General features: G+C 42.7%; 2 protein-coding genes across 3 annotated transcripts in view; both read right to left on the bottom strand.

Moving 5' to 3' along the window:
• The window catches only part of LOC148899316 (beta-4C adrenergic receptor-like), a 182,361-nt gene that overhangs the window by 117,929 nt on the left and 42,798 nt on the right, over nucleotides 1-21,634 (bottom strand). The gene's annotated exons all lie outside the window — the stretch shown is intronic.
• On the bottom strand, nucleotides 66-5,801 carry prlhr2a (prolactin releasing hormone receptor 2a). The gene is made up of 2 exons (XM_088994483.1): nucleotides 5,251-5,801; nucleotides 66-1,630 (listed from the first exon to the last, which is right to left on the bottom strand). The coding sequence occupies exons 1-2, from the start codon at nucleotides 5,688-5,690 to the stop codon at nucleotides 994-996; spliced, it is 1,077 nt and encodes a 358-aa protein (XP_088850609.1). The 5' UTR covers nucleotides 5,691-5,801; the 3' UTR covers nucleotides 66-993.

The following is a 21,634-nucleotide window of genomic DNA, read 5'->3' as shown; positions in this document are numbered from 1 at the left end:
TGCACAAATCACTTTTACTGAAAGAGTGATTTCATTTGCCTTTCAATAAATTGAGTTGTGACAGGATGCCAGGGTCCTATTGTAAACCTGTCCAATGTTGAAAGGGGATGTTGAGTCAAAACTTTTGAGTCGAGGCCTCTTGGGGGCAGTGTGATGCCATACATTTATGGACCACACATTTTTAAACATAAGATTAGAAGAAAAATGACATTGAATTAGATTAATGTAACCCGTTTTTCACCATTTAGCATGAATTTTTGGCCTTACATTTTTTATTTTTTACACTTTGACTTTTGTGGATGCATAATCATTTCAGGAAATATTCCTGAAACAACATGCTAATATCCATTCAAATATTAAATGGATTTTACATTAACTGCTCATATTAGCACTGGTGATGAAGAATCTCTTGTATTTAAATGTACAATGTGTGTAATTCTTTTTGTTTGTCTTTACTTTTACAGTAAACTCCCAATTGATGTCTCATTGGACATCTTATATCATGTTCAGTAAAATCATAATACTGTTTGTCACACGCTTAATGTGTGCTGAGCATTTAGGTTGCTTTCATAAAATAGAAACATGAACTCCCCATTCGGTAGCACAAAATCACATTTGCTGCACTATAATATTTCTATGATCATGAGAATTCCAAAGCGAAATCTGGATTGCCCTAATCCACCTCAACACTACCACATTGGAAAATAATGTACAAAAATATATTGTAATCAAAGTATATTGTAACTGAATTATTTTAAAGATGGGACACAGGGAGTTTGTGTATTTTGGGATGACTACCTTTCACAGTAAAGCAACAGAGTTAACGTTTATTTTTCCATATGGTCTGATCACGACAACCCGAGATGAATGTTGCACATGGTAGTCACGCATTGGCTCTTGGAAAATCAAGCTCCCTTGTAACTGATTCCAAGACCAGTGCCCCTGCAGAATAACTTCCTTCCCCGAATTGATTTGCCTTTTTTTCAGCCTCTTTCACAGCACGGCACTGGCAGTAGCGCCATTGTTAGCAGCAATGCCAATGCGCCGGTGGCAGACCATCATTTTGCGGAGCTCGGCACGAAAGCGGTCGTGGAGCCAGGCGTAGAGGAATGGGTTGCAGCAAGATGAACTCATGGCACACAGGTGACAGAGCAACTGAATGAGCAGGAAGTAGCGCTTATCAATCAGGTGGATGTCAATGTCACGCAAGATGTTAAACACGCTGATAGGCATCCAGCATATGCCAAAAGCGGCCACCACCAGGCTCACCAGACGGAAGGTCTTACGTTTGCGCAGGCGCTGGGCCTCGGCCTGGCTCTGAGTGTGATAGCCTGGAACGACACAGTTCCTCAGTTTGATGGAGATGCACAGATAAGAGATGCTGAGGGCCGAGAGAGGCAGCACATAGGTGATTAAGAGAGTGCCGTAGGCGTAGGCCAGACGCTGTCCTTCCTGACCCATCCAGAATTCCTCGCAGATAGTGAAGCCTTCGCTTCGGAACTCCACATGGTAGGTATGTGCAACAGCGGGAGCCACCAGTGCACACGACAGCAGCCAGATAGCACACAGTAAGTAGGTGCATGCCAAGATTGAGATGCGCTTCTTCAGAGGATGCACTGTGGCACAGTACCTATTAGGGGAAGAAGGTAACAAGAAGGAATAGATTGGTCACCTGGCTACTGTTACACTGTTCTCAAAGTCATTTTTGAGGTGGGTAGAGGGCAACCTGTCACGTGCCTTAGCCCTTCATCTGTCCATCTATTTATTCTCTCTGCCAAAAGGTGGAGTCATATCACTAACTAGAAGACAAATACACCTATTTTTAGAAAGGAATTGCAAAGTGGGAAGACTTTCAAACAGGACTTTGATATGTGTTGCTGTAAAGCCGGGGTCGCAAACTCTGGTCCTCCATGGCCAGGATCATTATCAGGCTCCTGCAAAGGTCAAATCACGTGTGTTGGAGCAGCGAGAGATGGAAAATATGTAAGAAAGTAGTCCTCAGAGACTGGAGCTTTTGACCACTGCTGAAAAGAAACTGTGTTGAAATGATGTGACAATTATCTGTCACCATTTTAATTTTTATGGTAGTCAAAGATGTTTCATATTTATCTCATATTGTTAGTATATCAACTATTTGGGATCATATAACATTTTGATATAGGCAAGGCAGGTTTTGTGTGTATGTTTTGTTTTCTTTCATTGCATATTATTGTCACTAAGGGTGCCATACTTTGTATGCAGGTGTGTTCTCTGTAAGTGACTGGAAAATCAATAAAAATCTGTGTCCTTCAATTAATTTTTTGAAAAAGACAAGGACTGGGCAGATGAAATCAACCGCTTTTTCAATCGGTTCGACAAGTCGTCTGTCGCCCCCGGCCCACCGTCAACTTCACCTGTAGCTGCACCTGCACCAACTCTCACTGGGGCCTTACCCTCCGTGCTCCCTCTCACAACCAGCTTCCCGCAACCAACAACTGCCATCCCAACTCTTGCCACACCCTCAGCCGCCACTCTGCTTGCACGTTCCTGCCTGTCTGTCACAACTGTGCAGGTGAGGAACTACCTGAGGAGGATGGAAGTGAGGAAGGCAGCAGGTCCGGATGACATCAGTTCTCGACTCCTCAAGACCTGCTCCAACCAGCTGTGTGTCATTGTCCAGCACTTGTTTAACCTGAGCCTGAAGCTGGGCAGAGTTTCACAGATGTGGAAAACGTCATGCCTGGTCCCAGTGCCCAAGATTGCCAACCCAAGGGAGCTCAAAAGCTACAGACCGGTGGCGCTGACGTCTCACCTGATGAAGACGCTGGAGAGACTCGTCCTCGCCCACCTGCGACCGCTGGCAAGCTCATCGCTGGACCCGCTACAGTTTGCCTACCAGCCGAGCATCGGTGTGGAGGATGCCATCATCTACCTCCTCCACTCGGCGTTGCTGCACATGGAGAATGCTGGGAGCACGGTGAGGATCACGTTCTTCGATTTCTCCAGCCAAATCTACTGGGGGACAAGCTGCGGCATGCCCGAGTCGATCATCACCTTACATCCTGGATTACAGATTATCTCACAAACAGGCCACAGTATGTGAGGGTAAAGAACTGTGAGTCGGACAGGCTTCTCTGCAGCACCGGAGCGCCGCAGGGGACAGTCGTGGCTCCATTCCTGTTCACCCTCTACACCTCGGACTTCAACTACGACACCCCAACCTGCCACCTTCAGAAGTTCTCTGATGACTCAGCTATTGTCGGCCTCATTACAGAGGGAGACGATAGGGAGTACAGGGGACTGACAAAGGACTTTGTGGACTGGTGCCAGCAGAATCACCTCCAGATCAACACCGGGAAAACCAAGGAGCTGGTGGTGGACTTCTGCAGGAAACAATCCTCACCTGCACCGTTGAACATCCAGGGTCCGGACATTGAGAGGGTGACCTCCTACAAGTACCTGGGTGTTACTCTCAACAATAAACTGGACTGGACGACAAACACGGATGCCCTAATCAAAAAGGGACAGAGTCGCCTCTTCCTACTCAGGAAACTGAGGTCTTTTGGATTTCAGGGGTCACTCCTAAAGACTTTCTATGACTCTGTGGTGGCCTCAGGCATCCACTATGGAATTGTCTGCTGGTCAGGCAGCATCACCACCCGGGACAGAAAAAGACTGGAACACCTTGTCAACAGGGCCAGTTCTGTCCTGGGCTGCTCGCTGGACTCTCTGGAGGAGGTGGGCAACAGACGGACGCTAGCTAAACTAAAAGCTATGATGGACAGCCCCTCCCACCCCCTCCTGCCCACCCTGACAGCACTGGGTAGCTCCTTTAGCCAGAGATTATTACACCCGCGCTGCAAGAAGGAGAGGTACCGCCGCTCGTTCCTACCGACTGCTGTCAGGCTTTGCAATTCTCAGTGATCACATGTGAGAAAAAAAACTGCACACTTGTATATGTGGGTTTATGCAATATTTCAATGTGCCTTTCTTGATACTTGCACTATGTACAGTTTTTTTATGAAACTGTTTTGCACATTTACATTTGCACAGAATACAGTTGACAGTTTTATTTTGTTATGCTCAGAATATCTTGGTTTCTATCCTTTCATCCCCACCCCATCCACTTTCAATTGCTGCCGTGGACTGCAAATTTCCCCATTGTGGGACGAATAAATGTTTTCTGATTCTGATTCTGACATTATATACACCAGCTAAAGTGTCGAAATTTAGTTCATATACTAAAAGTTTTTGAACACTTTAATAGTGATATGCAGAGGGACAGCAACACGGTCTCACTGCAGAGCAAGCCAGCACAGTTAGCATAGTATTTGAACGCTAAATGGGAAAATTCAGCGATTTTGAAAAAAAAAAAAAAAAAATCCAAAATGGTGAAGTTAAATGGAAAAGAACTTTAAAGTACAAATCACTAAATAAATATATATTTTTTTTCATTTGATATTTCCATGATGACAGGTGAGGCAAAGCCTCACCTGCCTCCCCTGACTGCACGTCACTGGAGATTTCACTCCAATACGCTCAACTGTTTTAAAATTCACATCATATTCCACTCAACTCAGATGCTGTTGTCAAGGTCAAGTGACAATGAAAGAATTTGTTGTCAAGCGCATAAAGAAAAAGTCCGTCAATGTACTGCGCTGGAACAATGCAATGCTTTTTTTCTTCAAAGATGAGAGTGTCTAGGGAAAAGATTTGCAGAGATTAGGAGAACGTGCAAACTCCACATCAGAAGTCCGGAGCCTGTAATTGAACCCATCACCTCTGCACTGTTAGGCGAACATGCTAACCAGTGTATGGCTGTGCCACCTGGTCTTCGTGGTAATACAATTAAAATACAGTCCTTCACGGAAGCACACTCATCAATCTTAAATCGGTTATGCTGCAATAATTCTGAACCACTTCCTTGGAGCTGTGAAAGACAACCACAAAGGTCAGGATAAACATTACTTGCTGATTTTGCCTGATATTTTTTTTCAACATCATGCACATTCACTTGTGTAATTGGTTGGGTTAGGGTTAACACCTAAATGATTTTTCCAGCTAAAATAAGATTTTTAGATCAATTCCCATTGCAAGGTGATCATGTGGGTATGATTTTTTTCACTGAGCTATTGCATTATTTGCTTGGCGCGAACAAGCAGTCTCCAATCTGAGGCTTTCATCTTCACCGCACGTGTTCTCATGTGATGTTGGATGAATGCGCGTAAACAGCCCCCACCACAAATACCATCTTTCTCTTCTGTGACTCACCTATCCACCCCGATGGCGGTGAGGGTGAAAACTGACACGTACACAGTCACCGGCTGGATGAGATAGACCAAGTAGCACATGAAGCGGCCAAAAACCCACCCATGTGGGTTAAAGGCATAGGCTAGTGTGAAGGGGATGCACGTGGAGCACATGAGCATGTCGGAGAAGGCCAGGTTCCCGATAAAGAAGTTGGTGACGTTGTGCATCTTGCGAGTGCAGCAGATGACGTACAGGAGCAAATAGTTGCCGATGACACCCACCAGGGCAACCACAACGTAGGCGGGGATGATGAGCAGCTTGAAGGACTGCAGCAGCTCCACACCCTCAAACTGAGGTTTGCGCTCCGTTGAGATATTTTGGAGTGCCACTTCAAAAATCCCATCCGTGTTGTTCATGTCGTGGGGCACGGGTGATGGTGACATCAGCTCAAGGTCCTGCATCCCAATAGGTAGATGTCACCCTGGAAGGTAACTTATGATTACTAAAATACACAAAATGGCAGACCTTCAGAACTGATGTGAGTCGATGTCATATGGAGAGGCGGATGTGGATGAGTTACAATAACAAGGAATGATTATCAAGAGCTGTACAATGCAGAATGCCATCTATCCGTTGTGCTAATTTTCACAAGGGTCGTCGGTGTGCAGGAGCCTATGCCAACTCTCACTCGGTGTTAGGCACCCTGAAATCAGGCGCCAGCTAATCGTCACGCACAAATAAATGAACAAACATGTGCTCAAAGTCACACTGATGGACAATTTAGACACTCAAACACAGAATGAAAAGAAGAACTCAGAGAACACCCACGCGGGCGTGAAGAGAACATTTAAACTTCACACAGATAGCCTGACGTGTGAACCATCCTCCTTGTTCACAATACGTCAATATCTAGTTATCGTGCAAATGTGTCTCCTTTTGCAAGGAGCAAAAGAGGGGTTTTATTGGACACACATCCAGTGTTCTGATCTCCCAAGATAGTAAATTGGCAACATTATACTGTTATTTCCGCTGGGATAAATATACTGGAGCTACAACAATCATGCCTTCAGCATGTCACTTGCTTATAGTACTGACTGTCACATTTTTTTGCTACCTATATATATATATATATATATATATATATATATATATATATATATATATATATATATATATATATATATATATATATATATATATATATATATATACAGAGAGAGAGACAGAGAGAGAGAGAGAGAAAGAGACAGAGAAAGAAAGAGGTAGATGTATAGATACTTGGATTACTGTTTCCAAATGCTTTTGAGGCAGGAAAGACTCTACCTTTTACCTCGCATAACAAAAAAAAATCTGGATTCAACGACAGCAGTGATTTGTCGGTCCAGTTCTAAAATCTCTTGTCAATTTAAAACCCAGCAGTTGAGGTACACTCCGAAGTGGTTGCCAGCCAATCGCAGTACACACATTCACAATCACACACAGGGAAATTTGGAGCATCCAATCAACCTAAAAATGTGGGAGGAAACAAGAGGTTCCAGAAGAAAAAAAACAAAGAAAGAAAACAGGTACAATGAAACCGTGTCAACTCCAGGCAGATATCCTTCATCCTAACCTGTCACACACTGTGCAAACACACACACACTCACACACACACACACACACACACACACACACACACACACACACACACACACACACACACACACACACACACACACACACACACACACACACACACACACACACACACACACACACACACACACACACACACACACACACACACACACACACACACACACACACACACACACACACACACACACAAGTTTGTACTTGTTTTAATTTATTGCACCACTAACAAAGTATTAGTGTTTATTTGACTTCTTACTAATTTAGCAGCTCTGACATATGAGAATGAATGAGAGTGGTTCCACACGTACATTTAATTATTGAGTTAGAATGAAAAGGAACTGTGAGAAAAAGAAGACCACACAGACATGGAAATGGAACAACATGGAAAAATAAATCCTGTAAGAGTAGTACTTTATATGACTGGTTCTCTAGAGGAAAATGCACTCACTGAATATACTTAAAGCCCGAGTTGCCTTTCCCTACCTTGATTCAGTGGTCAAAAAGAAGTCCAATCAGGGTCCAAGAAGGTCTAGTCAAGGTCCAAAAGAGGCGAAGGCGGTGTTGGTGCGAATGGAGAACTGAGCGTGAAGGGTGCGTGCGCCTGCAACACACTTCTCACACTGATCGATGCAGCCTCATGCTCACTGAGCCGAGGCACTCTGCCGCTTTGAAATTTCATTTGCCACTTTCCCTTTACATCTGAATGGTCACTTTCTCCTGTCACTTAACATTTGGCTTGTTCCAGCAATTTAAATTGAGTTTAATGGACACATACATTTCCATCATCCAAGAGGAAGAAATTATACTCCTGCACTCCACCCTCCCCTTCCAAAAGTATTTAGACAGGGTTGGTGGTTGGTTTAAAAAAAGTTCAGTTAAAACAGAATGCATGGATAGATAGATAGATAGATAGATAGATAGATAGATAGATAGATAGATAGATAGATAGATAGATAGATAGATAGATAGATAGATAGATAGATAGATAGATAGATAGATAGATAGATAGATAGATAGATAGATAGATAGATAGATAGATTGCAGGAGGTGCCGATAAAATGCTGGTCAGACCTCTGGCAATGTTTTTCCCTTCCACGAGGGGGCAGCATTTGCCTTTTATCCATGTTAGCGCTTTGTTACAGCTTCAGTTGTTAAAGCGCTATATAAACCAATACATATGTATTGTATTTATTTTGTACAGCCGCCCCCATTTCAAGCTCATATAACTCCAGGCCCTGGCACTGGCGTGGACACATTTTTGCACATCGTCTGGCAGTGAATGAGTTAATTTCTCAAGTAATTTTCACAAACTGGCACATACAATCAATGTACGTTTGCACCGTTGTGGATGTGAACTCAGCTGTCCAATCACAGTGGCTCGTCTCATTTCCTTTCAACGCGGATGCCCACAACCCACAAGGAGTCACGTCTGTAAAGAAAAGGATGCAGCAATCAGTGACCATAGCGTAGACACTGCTCTTTGCTGGTATGGCAACGTCAGCCCTCATTAAATATAGAATGAACTGCGCTGTATTGTATCTCTGAATATCTCACATATCTACTCTGAGCAAACCACAGCCTGGTGTCACCATATCAGGGGTCCAAACAATATGGCAAGATTGAAGGTATCAGGCATTCAGCAGTTTGAGTTTTCTTTTCTCAAGACACATGTCTTTGTGTTGTCATATAATTGGTTATTTAGTATTTTTTTTGTTCTTTAGACTTCAAGATGGCGCCGCGAGAGTGGCTACCTTTCCAGCAGCTTTTTTTCGACTTCTTTCCTTCCTTTCATAACTTTGCTGCTGTGAAATGTAAATGTAAATTTCTACCCTGCGAGACTAATGACGGTAAATCCAATCTTATCCAATCCAATGGCCCACTGTGAACAATAACTCGGAAAAGAGGAAAGACAGACTGTTCAATAAATAAATAAAAGTTCATTGTCATTGCCACTCATCCAGGAAGTAGCCATAGTAACTAATTCAGTGCCAGACGATGTGCTAAAATAATAATAATAATAATAATAATAATAATAATAATAATAATAATAATAATAATAATAATACATTTTATTTCAAGCACCTTTCAAAACACCCAAGGACACTTTACAATAAAACAAAGCACATAACAATAAAACCATAAGTAAAATGATACATAATAAAATAGCAGATAGAACTATACATTGAAAGCAATTTTAAACAAGTGGGTTTTGTCCACTCCAGTGCCAGGGTTTTAGTCATTGTCATTCGAATTCCAGGACCCACAGAATATTTAGTTTTAGAATATTTGGAAACCTTAGCCTCTCTTCTTCCATCAGAAAAAAGAGTTGATTCCTAAATTATATGGGTCTGGAGTTATATGAGCTTGAACTGAGGACGGCTGTCCAAAGTACAATGCAATACAGACATATTGGTTTATATAGTGCTTTAACAACAGCTGAAGCTGGAACAAAGCGCTTCTGTAACATGGAAAAAAAGAAGTGCTGCCCTTGTGGAAAAGAAAAACCACTGCCAGAGGCCATGGCCATCGCTTTACCGGCATCCAAGCATGAAAAAACAAACCCGAATAAATTCAGGAATGGCACTCGATGTCATATTTTCAATTCCCAAATATATTTATGAATGGCAGTGACTGAGTTAAGGCTGGGATGTCTCGTTGACTTCGTGGAAGTGGCCAACAACAATAAACCATAGCTTTCTACCTTTGAAATGATGATCAGAATCAGAATCAGAATCAGAATCATCTTTATTGCCAAGTATGTAGAAGACACAAGGAATTTGTTTCCGGTAGAACACGCTGCACTAGTATCGTCGTCAAAAAAACTGCTTAGTGGCACTATACAGTTCCATTTTGGCTACTGTTGAAGAGTTCAAAGAATGTGGCCCGGTGGTCCATTGTTTAGCGTATCGACTTGGTATGCCATCCTGCACAACAACACAGAGTTATCAATCAATACACGTTGCATGTCAGGGAAGAACTCCAGCAATGAGTTTGTTGTGATGTTGCATATGGATATTATTTAGTTGGTTGCCAGGTTCTCTGGATGATCAAAGTGGAAAATAAGTCCTTTCTGTAAAGAGCTGAGTAATATCACTGCAATAACTCAGCCCCCCAAAAAATATTTTTGTTCATTCACAACATAGATAACTTTTTTTATGCCCTTAGAAGAAAATCATTGAATAGAGGGATAGATTTGGCAATGTCATATAAATCGCTCATGACAAAGGTAACAGTGAGATGGTACACATGCCCAGAAGGTCACCCTGCTGCTTGAATGAATGCAGGTTGTATACTCAACATGTTTGCCCAAGCAACTGAGGGTTGTCTGATAAGGAGGAGACGCGTAGTGATGTGTGAATGTTTTGTGAGCTGTGTGAGGTGGACATGATGTTTCATTTGAACAAATTAAAGCACGGCTCCTCCTAAAGTGGCCCCGGGTTTTGCAGACATCACAAGGCTTATTGATAATCAATTCCAGTCTGGTCCGGGGACTCCTGATATTCTCCTCACTGCAGGAGACACACCGGCCACGTGGATGTAGTGTGGTGGTTTTCATTTGAATTTAAGTCCGCCTGCTATCCCATACAAATGACCTCGTTTGGAGTCATTGCTGATAAAATGTAACGATGAACTAACAGAGCATGCCCGTGCAATTTTATGACGAGAATCAGAGGTGGCAAAGGTACTCTCAGACTGTACTTAGTATTGTACCTAGTTGTTAAAGAACAAACATAGACGATCCAGACAAAGGTAGACAAACCTGACAAAGGTAAAAGTGGAACTTTTTAAAGTACTGACTTTGAAATGTACTTACTATATGTACAAGTGTGGAAAGGTGTCATTTTTACATTGGTATGATATAAATAAAATATTAGTTTTTCATGATACCGAGAATCTTACCTTTACATTTCGAGTCATTGTCACTCGAATTCCCAGACGCACAGAATACTGAGTTTTCAGACTACATCAACAAGGTAAGATTCTCTGCATCACCATCTACATTACATTAAATCTGTTGGCAGCCAGCGAAGACAAGCCAGAATTGGGGTTATGTTATGTGCTCCCTTTTACAAGCCCCAGCTTAGAGGTGAGCAGCAGCATTTTGGACCAACTGGACACGCTTGAGAAGGACTGGTTAATTCCTAAATAAAGTGTATAACAGTTATCTAGGTGAGACTTTACAAAGGCATACATTACTCTTTATAAGTGATAATAGAAGCCAACTGCCCAAAATGAAAGAAGCTGAATTTATAACAGCAGCAATTTGTTGGTCTAATTGAAAATCTCTCTACAATTACAATCCAATCTGGCCCTTGTTTTTTCTTGAGATAAAATGGAAAGGGACCAAGGTCAACGGGGTAGAATGCAAAAGCATTGCTGGGACCATTACTCCTTTTTAATTTTTTAATACCTCTGCACAGCTTCACAGTGCAGTGGTCAAGACCCGGTCCGGCCTTCCTGTATGGAGTTTGCATGTTCTCCCCGGGCCTGCGTGGGTTTTCTCCGGGTACTCCGGTTTCCTCCTACATTCCAAAAACATGCATGACAGGCTAATTGAACACTCGAAATTGTCTCTAGGTGTGAGTTTGAGCTCGGATGGACATTTATTTCTTCACTTCATTCATTCATTCATTCATTCATTCATTCATTCATTCATTCATTCATTCATTCATTCATTTATTTATTGTCATCATCTATCTTCACCAGCCGGCAAGGCAATGTTTGGTTTGTCTTCATTTTGTGGCGTTTGCAGGTTCTTCCCATGCCTGTGTGGGCTTTCTCCGGGTATTCCGGTTTCCTCCCACATTCCAAAAACATGCACGGCAGGCTAATTGAACACCTCAAATTGTTCCTCAGTGTGAGTGTGAGCGCAAAAGGTTGATCATCTCTGTGTGCCCTGTGATTGGCTGGCAACCAATCCAGGGTGTCGCCCGCCTGGTGCCCGAATACGACTGAGATAGGCTCCAGCACCCCCGTGACACTAATGAGGATAAAGCGGTCTGGAAAATGGATGGGTGGATAATTGAAGCACTTTAGTAACATCAGTAAAGTTAATAATTGTATGCGCATCAAACACACATTTGAAATCTGTATGGACTAATTCATGTTATATTTAGATTACATCAAACTTTCACACTCAAGGAGATATAAAACAACTCCGTACCACAAAACGGAAAAAGCCCACACAGGCATGGGAAAGAAATGCAAACGCCACAAAATGAAGACAAACCACAAACCAAGCTGATGTCTGAACTGAAGTTGATATAATTTGGAAACGAATCTAATCCGCGTTAGCAAGTAGTATCAAATAAACTTTGCTGATTCTTTATGCGATTGGAATAAATTGGCATCACTACTTTGAACATGCACCAAAGAAATATACATACACAGAACAAATTTCATCCCTAAATTACATTTGACAGGTCGCTGAGCATGGTTGGTATTAAGTTTGTAAGACCACATGGTGATTAAAGACTCTAATCAAATGTGATGTGAATATTCTGTGTCTATGGCCCATGATTCCTTTTCATGAGAGGACAAATAAATCATTGGTGACATTCGGTTCACCTGTACACGCTCAGATCCTCGCTAAGCTTTTTAGTGATTGTGTGTCAAAAACAAATAAGTAACAGCTAGGTTAGTTTTGCACGCACGGAGAAAATTACCAAACAGATATAATAAATAACTCCCTTGAATATATATAACGAGATATATATATATATATATATATATATATATATATATATATAGATACGCTCAGATCCTCGATAAGCTTTTTAGCGATTGTGTGTCAGAAAACAAATAAGTAACAGCTAGGTTAGTTTTAACTAAGTGACACACAATCTATATATATATATATATTATATAGGATATATATATATATATATATATATATATATATATATATATATATATATATATATATATATATATATATATATATATATATCTCAGGTACACAGTGAGTCCATGCTCAACAAAAACGTTGCAGACTTTCGCGTCTAATGGCTGCAACATTGAATGATTGTGGATGTTAATTGTGCTCAATGTTAACCAAAGGTCACAGAAATGAAAAGAGCAAAAGAGCATTAAATGTCCATTTGCATCCTCTTACTCAGAAATAACAAGGAGAAAATGGTGGTGCTTGAAAATTCGAGGAAATAACAATAAGTGAATAAAAGCATTGTATATGAAAGAAAAAAATAAAGACGATGATATGCATTTATTGCAACTGAGGATCAACACCTGCACTGACTAGCCAACAATAATGCATTGTGTAATGTGGGCCGAATACATGTATGCTGTTTTAACTGAAAATGTACAAATTTCAAAAATACAATTACTGTAAGAAATGTACTCGTCTTGGTGACATTGAATTCCTGATCCTATCCAACCTGGTCACTCCCAAAGAAAACCTCAACATCTTCAGCTCTGCTACCTCCAGCTCTGCTTCCTGTCTTTTCTTGAGCGGCACTGTCTCCAGTCCAAACATCATGGCTGGCCTCACTACTGTTTTATACACTTTTCCTTTCATCCTAGCTGAAACCCTTCTATCACACATCACACCTGACATTTTTCTCCAGCCGCTCCAGCCTGCCTGGACATGCTTCTTCACCTCTTTTCCACACTCTCCATTGCTCTGGACAGTTGACCGCAAGTACTTAAAATCCTCCACCTTCTTTATCTTTTCCCCCTGTAGCAACACTCTTGCACTTGGATCGCTCTCATTCACACACATACATTCCGTCTTGCTGCGACTGATCTTCAGTGGAGATATGCCCTGGAAAGGAGAGTTTCCAGGGCATATCTCCACATCTCTAGTTTCTCCGCCACCTGCAAAGACTGCATCTGTCATGCTCTTTTTTGGCATGAAGCCATATTGCTGCTCACAAATGTTCACTTCTGCTCTTAGTCTAGCTTCAACTACTCTTTCCCAGAGTTTCATTGTATGGCTCATCAACTTTATTCCTCTGTAGTTAGTACAACTCTGCACATCTCCTTTGTTCTTAAACATGGGCACGAGTACACTTCATCTCCATTCTTCAGGCATCTGTTCACCATCTAAGATGTTGTTGAATAACCCAGTCAGGAACACCACCGCCACCTCTCCAAGTCCCTTCCATATCTCGATTGGTAAATCATCAGGCCCAAGTGCCTTTTCTCCCTTCATCCTCTTCAGCGCCCTCCTCACATCATCCTTGCTAATGCTTGCTACGTCTTGGTCCACAACAGTCACGTCTTCTACTCCTTGTTCCTTCTCATTTTCCTCATTCATCAATTCTTCAAAGTACTCTTTCCATCTTGCCATCACACTACTGGTACCTGTTAATACATTGCCATCTCTATCCTTAATCACCCTAACCTGCTGCAAGTCCTTACCATCTTTGTCTCTCTGATTTGCCAGCCTGTAAAGATCAGTCTCGCCTTCCTTGCTGTCCAGCCTAGCATACAAGTCATCATAAGCCTCTTGTTTGGCCTTTGCCACCTTTACTTTAACCGTGCGCTGCAGCTCCTTGTACTGCTGTCTACTCTCGTCCGTGCTCTCAGTGTCCCACTTCTTCTTTGCTAACCTCTTTCTCTGTATACACTCCTGCACCTCCCCATTCCACCACCAAGTCTCCTTATCTACCTTTCTCTCACTCGATACACCAAATACTTTCCGACCTGTGTCTCTGATTATGTTCGCTGTAGTTTGCCAGTCATCTGGAAGGACCTCTTGCCCACCCAGGCGAGATACACCTTCATAATCTTTTAGCAAGCATATAGGCAGGAACAAATTTAAATAAATGAAACGTACAATTTTCGCTTTCATTCATTCCATTTTCTTCCTGTCTTAGAGCCTGCCATCAATTGAGGATATATATGCTTGGGGTTTGAGTGTCTGTATGTTCTGCACCTTATTAGAAATACTGAAAATCACGAGTGTGAAATGTTCAGTGTTAAAAATATTGTCAATGCCTGTGGTTATGCCGTCTGATACATTAGTCATGATAGATGAAAATGGAGTGTCACCGGGATTCTTGATTGAAAGTGAAAACCTTTTTCTTCAACATCATTTTCTTTGTCATTTTCAAAACGGTCTCAAATTTCCCTAAGGTAGACACACGGCTCAAATGACAGTATTTGACATTTAAAAAATGTTTTGCCTGCCTGTCCTTTTGCTTTTTGTTTCTCTGAAGAATCAAATAAACACCCGCAGTCACAGTGTGTGTGTTTCTTCATCTACTCTGAAGCCCTGAGATTGATTTACCGAACCCCTGGCGTTTGCTTGAACCCAGGTTAAGAACCACGGTGCTAGCCAGATTTGAACATAGCCCAGAGGGAGGATTTTTGCAGGTAAGGTGGAAAACGAGTTAGGTAGGAGAACAGGCAAAAATACCGGTGCAGCAACTCTGAAAGAAAAATGTAGTTGGTTTAAGAAGTACAAGAACAAATACTTAATTTGCCTGACCCACTGATTGTCTAAGACTTAGACCTGTGTCTCTGATTATGTTCGCTGTAGTTTGACAGTCATCAGGAAGGACCTCTTGCCCACCCAGGCGAGATACACCTTCATAATCTTTTAGCCATTTGAATAAATGAAACCTACAATTTTAGCTTTCATTCATTCCATTTTCTTCCTGTCTTAGAGCCTGCCATCATTTTAGGATATATAATGACTTTGACAGACTTGACTTAGACTCTAAGTCAAGTCTGTCAAAGTCATTTTTTGCCTACATTGTAGTTACGGTTTCCTCTCGGGGCCGTTATGAATTTGGAGACGCTGTTAGAATGTTAAATCTCTTCCACATATTACAAATAGAGAGCACAACAAATTAATGAATAGCACATTTTTCAAATTTGAAGTAAAAAATATTGACTGTTTTTGTAGTTTACATGGGACAATTTCAAATTTTGGTCCAGACTTCAGCAAGCATCATGGCACTTGATATTCTTGATTTGCTTTCACGGGCCGAATAAAATGATGTGGCGGGCCAGATTTGGCACCTGGGCCTTTCCTTTTACACCTGTGGTCTAAGTGGTGGCGTACAGGACTGGATTCATTAGATGATAGTTGGTACCAGCTCGGGAATTACTGCACCTCGCCCATTTCCAAAACTTCCAGAAAGGCACACAAGGGGGGGACAGTTACAGTTCATGACTTGTGACTAATCAGCTCGAACAGACAGACAAATCTAATTGAAATTAGTTTTTTCTTAATTCAAAACATGAGAAATCGGGAATCAACTTCTGAACAAGCACCATTTAAGCAATTTCAGAGAGTTATGACAATTACAGCCATACGGCAAAAAGGAGATTTGTAGTATTTGCTCACATATGATGTGAAAATGGCCATATAACCTGGCGCCCATTGCATCATGGGATTTGTATATTTTTCTTTCTTGGGCTAACTAAGATAAGGACCATTTCTCATCTCATCTCATCTCATTTTCTGTACCGCTTATTCCTCATTAGGGTCGCGGGGGTTGCTGGAGCCTATCTCAGCTGTCTTCGGGCACGAGGCGGGGGACACCCTGAATTGGTTGCCAGCCAATCGCAGGGCACACAAAGACATACAACAGTCACTCTCACACTCACACCTAGGGACAATTTGGAGTGGTCAATCTGCCTGCCATGCATGTTTTTGGAGTGTGGGAGGAAACCGGAGGACCCGGAGAAAACCCACGCGGGTCCGGGGAGAACATGCAAACTCCACACAGGGAGGCCGGACCGTGACGCGAACCCGCGACCTCTGCACTGTGAAGCCGGTGTGCTAACCACTCGACTGCTGGGCCGCCCAGATAAGGACCATTTCATACCCTTGAATTTTGCTATCAAAATAGTATTTACACATATAAAAACATCAATGGCTTTAGAAATTTCTTTTTTGCAACTATGCAATTGATAACTTAAATAGTAGCTTTATATCTATTAAGTTGATCAAGCTCCAAACTATTTTTAGTGTAGAGAACACATAAACATGATTTCAGCTTGATAGAAAATCCACCTGCTGCCTCATAGTAGGAAATGGAAAGAAAAAAGAAACACAACTCGGTGCAATGTGATAGTGGTGGTATTAAGGTGGTAGGGGTAAAGTCAAGTCTTAAAAGTCTTAAATCTCTATTTAATGCCCAAGTCAAAGCCAAATGACTGGACACTGTATCCAGGCACAATGCCCACGTCATCGGACTTGATCCAAAGTAGAAAGACACTATTGTCACTCAAAGACAATGCAATGTATTGTATAAGTCACAAAAGAATGTGAAAAAACAATACCAACTTGCATGCCGTATGTTAGGTATGCTAAATAAGGGAAACTGCTAAATCGCCCCTTGCGGTTGACATCAACTTGGAAGGTCACGTGATTAATTTGAGACTATTTTGCTCTCTTATTGACACGACATAAACTAACATAAACTAACATAAACTCCTCACAATAGCTGGGCCTAGCTGTCAGGGGAGTGCTGTTAAAATATAATTATTAAAATTGATTCAATACATTTATTCAGTAGGGAAGCCCAGACTTCCCTCTCCCCAGCCACTTCTTGTAGCTCGTCCTGGCGGATCCCGAGGCGTGCCCAGGCCAGCTGGGAAACATAGTCTCTCCAGTGTGTCCTGGGTCGTCCCCGGGGTCTCCTGCCAGTGGGGCATGCTCGGAACACCACCCCAGGGAGGCGTCAACGGGGCATCCTAATCAGATGCCCGAGCCATCTCATCTGCCTTCTCTCTATGTGGAGGAGAAGCGGCTCGACTTTGAGCCGTTTTCTTCACTGGCAGTGATCTCCATTGAGACAGAGAGACTTGGACTTCAATTATAAGTAAAGGTAAGACGATAATAAGGTTTTTTTTAATTATTTCTTTCTATTCTCCAATTTGTATACAGTATATAAAGAATGCTGACATGACATTTTAAACAAAACATGTTAACTGTTGCCAATCAAATGGTGAATAAGCTACTCTGTGGAGTTCATATGTTTCTAAATCTGACTGTGATGACGTCAGTGCCTCACCAGCCATGAACCTCACCGCACGTCACTGGAAGCAAGATATTCTCAAATCGTACAACAACAAAATTGTTGGTTGCGGTCAGCTACAGTCATGATTTGTGGGAAAATGTGGGAAAAATCTCTCTCTCTCTCTCTCTCTCTCTCTCTCTCTCTCTCTCTCTCTCTCTCTCTCTCTCTCTCTCTCTCTCTCTCTCTCTCTCTCTATATATATATATATATATATATATATATATATATATATATATATATATATATATACAGTAAAGTCTCGTGATATCGATATCGGATATATCGATAGTCCCGGTTATATCGATACTATTTCTATGCACGCACAGAGAAAATTACATGCAAACAGGGTCGGATATATCGATAGTCCCGGTTATATCGATATTTTTTCGGACTCCCTTGAATATCGATATAACGAGACTTTACTGTGTATGTATATACACACACACACAATCCACTCTGAGGCGGACTCTTTCGCCATTGTACTGGGCAAGAAGGATCAACCACCAAAGTGACATTGGGCGACCTTGCAGCTGCCCAGATATTACTGTTCGGTGGACTGTTTGTATATTTATGGCTGTGTCACTTAAAACCCAGTTTGACTCAGTCAGGGGTGTCAAAGTCATTTTTTGTCGTAGGCCACATTTTAGTTAGTTTGCTCTTGAGGGCCGTTATGAATATGGGGAAACCATTAGAATGTTTGATCTCTTTCAAACATTGTATTACAGAACACAGCAAATTAATGAATGACTAGTTTTCAAATCCAAAGTCAAGAATAATGACAGTTATTGTGGATTCCATACAACAATTTGAAATTTTGGTTTGGACCTTAGCAAGCATCATGACACTTGACATACTTGATTTGCTTTCGCGAGCCGAATATATTGATGTGGCGGGCCAGATTTGGCCCCCAGGCTTCGACTTTGACACCCATGGACTAAGAAGTCATCTTGAATAAAATATGCTAAAAGACAGCAGAACAGCAGAATACATGCACTTAAATACTTCAGAGTTTATACCAAAATCGAGTCAAGTAGTTTATTTGACAAGGTTGGCAGCTGAAGCAAAGTGTTTTGACGAGGCACAGCTGTGTTGTGGCTCAGCGATGTTTCCTGAGATCAGAGGGCGTGTTGCAATCACAAAAAAAGGCATGTGCCGGTCGTACTTAAATCATGGGTGTTGGATCCATGTCATGATGACACCAAATTTTAATCCCCTCATTTCGCCTTTGGGGTTCAAAGTCTGCTGCATGCAAACGACAACCTCAAAGTCAAAAGTCAAAATCAGCTTTATTGTCAAATATGCTAATATGCTTTGTTTTATTGTTTTTATTGTAAAGTGTCCTTGGGTATTTTGAAAGGCGCTTGAAATAAAATGTATTATTATTAATATGTATGACATACGTCTGTGTAAGCTCTCAGTCGTACAGGAGTGGTCCATCGATGAGAAGGTTTCTTCAGCCGTCATCTGTACAAAAGTGAAGGTTTCGGATGTTTCGCCTCCTATCCAAGAGGCTTCGTCAGCGAACTAAAGTCTGACTGGTCGTATCGGCCCCATTTATATATCCCTAATGTCCAGACCTGGTGGCGCCGGACACAGCTATGATAGGTCCCTACTCTCAGGTTGGGGGGGGCGCGGGACCCCCCCCTGTGGCCCCACTGATTGTTCCTACATTCCTGACTAACGATTGGCCTATTACACCCACTCCCCCCGGTATCACCTCATCAGCATAACGACCCTCATCAGCATTGCGAAAGTTGCCTAACCTGTTTTGCCTGAGCAGGCTATTGTATGAACGATCCAAATTGAACCTCACACCACCAGACCGGTTTAATGAAGGATTTTGTTGTTTTATAAGAATCGCCTCTTTTACCCCCCTTTCAAACCATCTATGTTCTTTCGCTAAGATTTTAACCTCATTGTCGTCAATGAGCCTGCTCAGGCAAAACAGGTTAGGCAACTTTCGCAATGCTGATGAGGGTCGTTATGCTGATGAGGTGATACCGGGGGGAGTGGGTGTAATAGGCCAATCGTTAGTCAGGAATGTAGGAACAATCAGTGGGGCCACAGGGGGGGTCCCGCGCCCCCCCAACCTGAGAGTAGGGACCTATCATAGCTGTGTCCGGCGCCACCAGGTCTGGACATTAGGGATATATAAATGGGGCCGATACGACCAGTCAGACTTTAGTTCGCTGACGAAGCCTCTTGGATAGGAGGCGAAACGTCCGAAACCTTCACTTTTGTACAGATGACGGCTGAAGAAACCTTCTCATCTATCACTTCCTTCATAATTTAATAATCTAAGCGCACAACTCCGTTACATATATATATATATATATATATATATATATATATATATATATATATATATATATATATATATATATATATATATACAGTAAAGTCTCGTTATATCGATATCGGATATATCGATAGTCCCAGTTATATTGATACTATTTCTATGCACGCACAGAGAAAATTACATGCAAACAGGGTCGGATATATCGATAGTCCCGGTTATATCGATATTTTTTCGGACTCCCTTGAATATCGATATAACGAGACTTTACTGTATATATATACACACACACACAATCCACTCTGAGGCGGACTCTTTCGCCATTGTACTGGGATGAACCACCAAAGTGACATTGGGCGACCTTGCAGCTGCCCAGATATTACTGTTCGGTGGACTGTTTGTATATTTATGGCTGTGTCACTTAAAACCCAGTTTGACTCAGTCAGGGGTGTCAAAGTCATTTTTTGTCGTAGGCCACATTTTAGTTAGTTTGCTCTTGAGGGCCGTTATGAATATTGTCATGAGCCAGTTGACAGCGGGGCGGGGCCTCCGTTCCCGCCGCTCGCCAGCTGCTGTCAATTCCCTCCTCATTAACTGTGGACATTTAAACCCGACGCTGGCATCCACCCAGCGTCGGAAGATACTTCGCCTTATGCCAAGCTAGTACGTGGAACTTGTTACCAGTACCTTATTTGCTTCGCCCGAGGAATGATTTTAGCCACGAACGCGTTTGTTGTTTGCACCGCGTCGTAGGTTGTTTTGCACCCCCGTGTGCCACTTTATTTTCTTGGTTAGTGTGGTTGGGTGGATTGCCGCCACTCACCCACTAACATTGTCAGTTGTCATTTTGAGTTTGTTTCACGAGTTTTTACCGGGTCCGCGTATTTTCGGACCCGCGCTTTATGTTAATAAATCCTTTGCCGGTACCCACGCCTCTGTCCTGCTCTACGATCCACCGCCTATACCACACGTTCCTGCTCGCCAGCTGCCACTGTCGCCGCCGGAACGTGACAGAATCTTCCGACCAACATGGATCCTGCGGACAGTAACCGAATCTTCTCCGTCCTCGCTCAGCAGGCGGAGCAGCTCGGCCAAGTGGTGCCCGCCATCGCGGAGATCCGCCGCGACATCACCCGGTTAGCCCAACGGGTAGATAGACTTGAGGCCAGCGGCGCCTTCGTCGCGGGGGCCGTCCCTCCCCAAACTTTGAGCCGCGAACCCAACATTCCACATCCCACCCGTTACGGAGGGGAGCCCGGGCGCTGCGCGCAATTCCTGCTGCAGTGCTCCATAGTTTTCGACCAGCAACCCTCCGTATACACCACGGACGCGGCCAAAGTGGCTTACGTCACCAGCCTGCTTGCCGGACCCGCGGCCGCTTGGGCGTTGGCCGTCTGGGAATCTCGGCCGGAGCTCCGAGCCTCCTTCCCGGACTTCGTCGCCGAGTTACGGCAGGTTTTCCATCTCCCGGTGAGTG

This window comes from Hippocampus bargibanti, linkage group LG04 (genome assembly GCF_051943395.1).
Source record: "Hippocampus bargibanti isolate YZ-2025 linkage group LG04, ASM5194339v1, whole genome shotgun sequence".
Lineage (NCBI taxonomy): Eukaryota > Metazoa > Chordata > Actinopteri > Syngnathiformes > Syngnathidae > Hippocampus > Hippocampus bargibanti.
The sequence above is the reverse complement of the archived record's forward strand: the minus strand, read 5'-3'. Positions and strand labels throughout refer to the sequence as shown.

Bases quoted from the DNA above. Each gene is read 5' to 3' on its own strand.
- prlhr2a (XM_088994483.1), bottom strand. From the start codon at position 5,690: ATGCAGGACCTTGAGCTGATGTCACCATCACCCGTGCCCCACGACATG. The intron at 1,631-5,250 runs GTGAGTCACAGA...TTCCCCTAATAG, and splicing joins ACCGCCATCGGGGTGGATAG to GTACTGTGCCACAGTGCATC.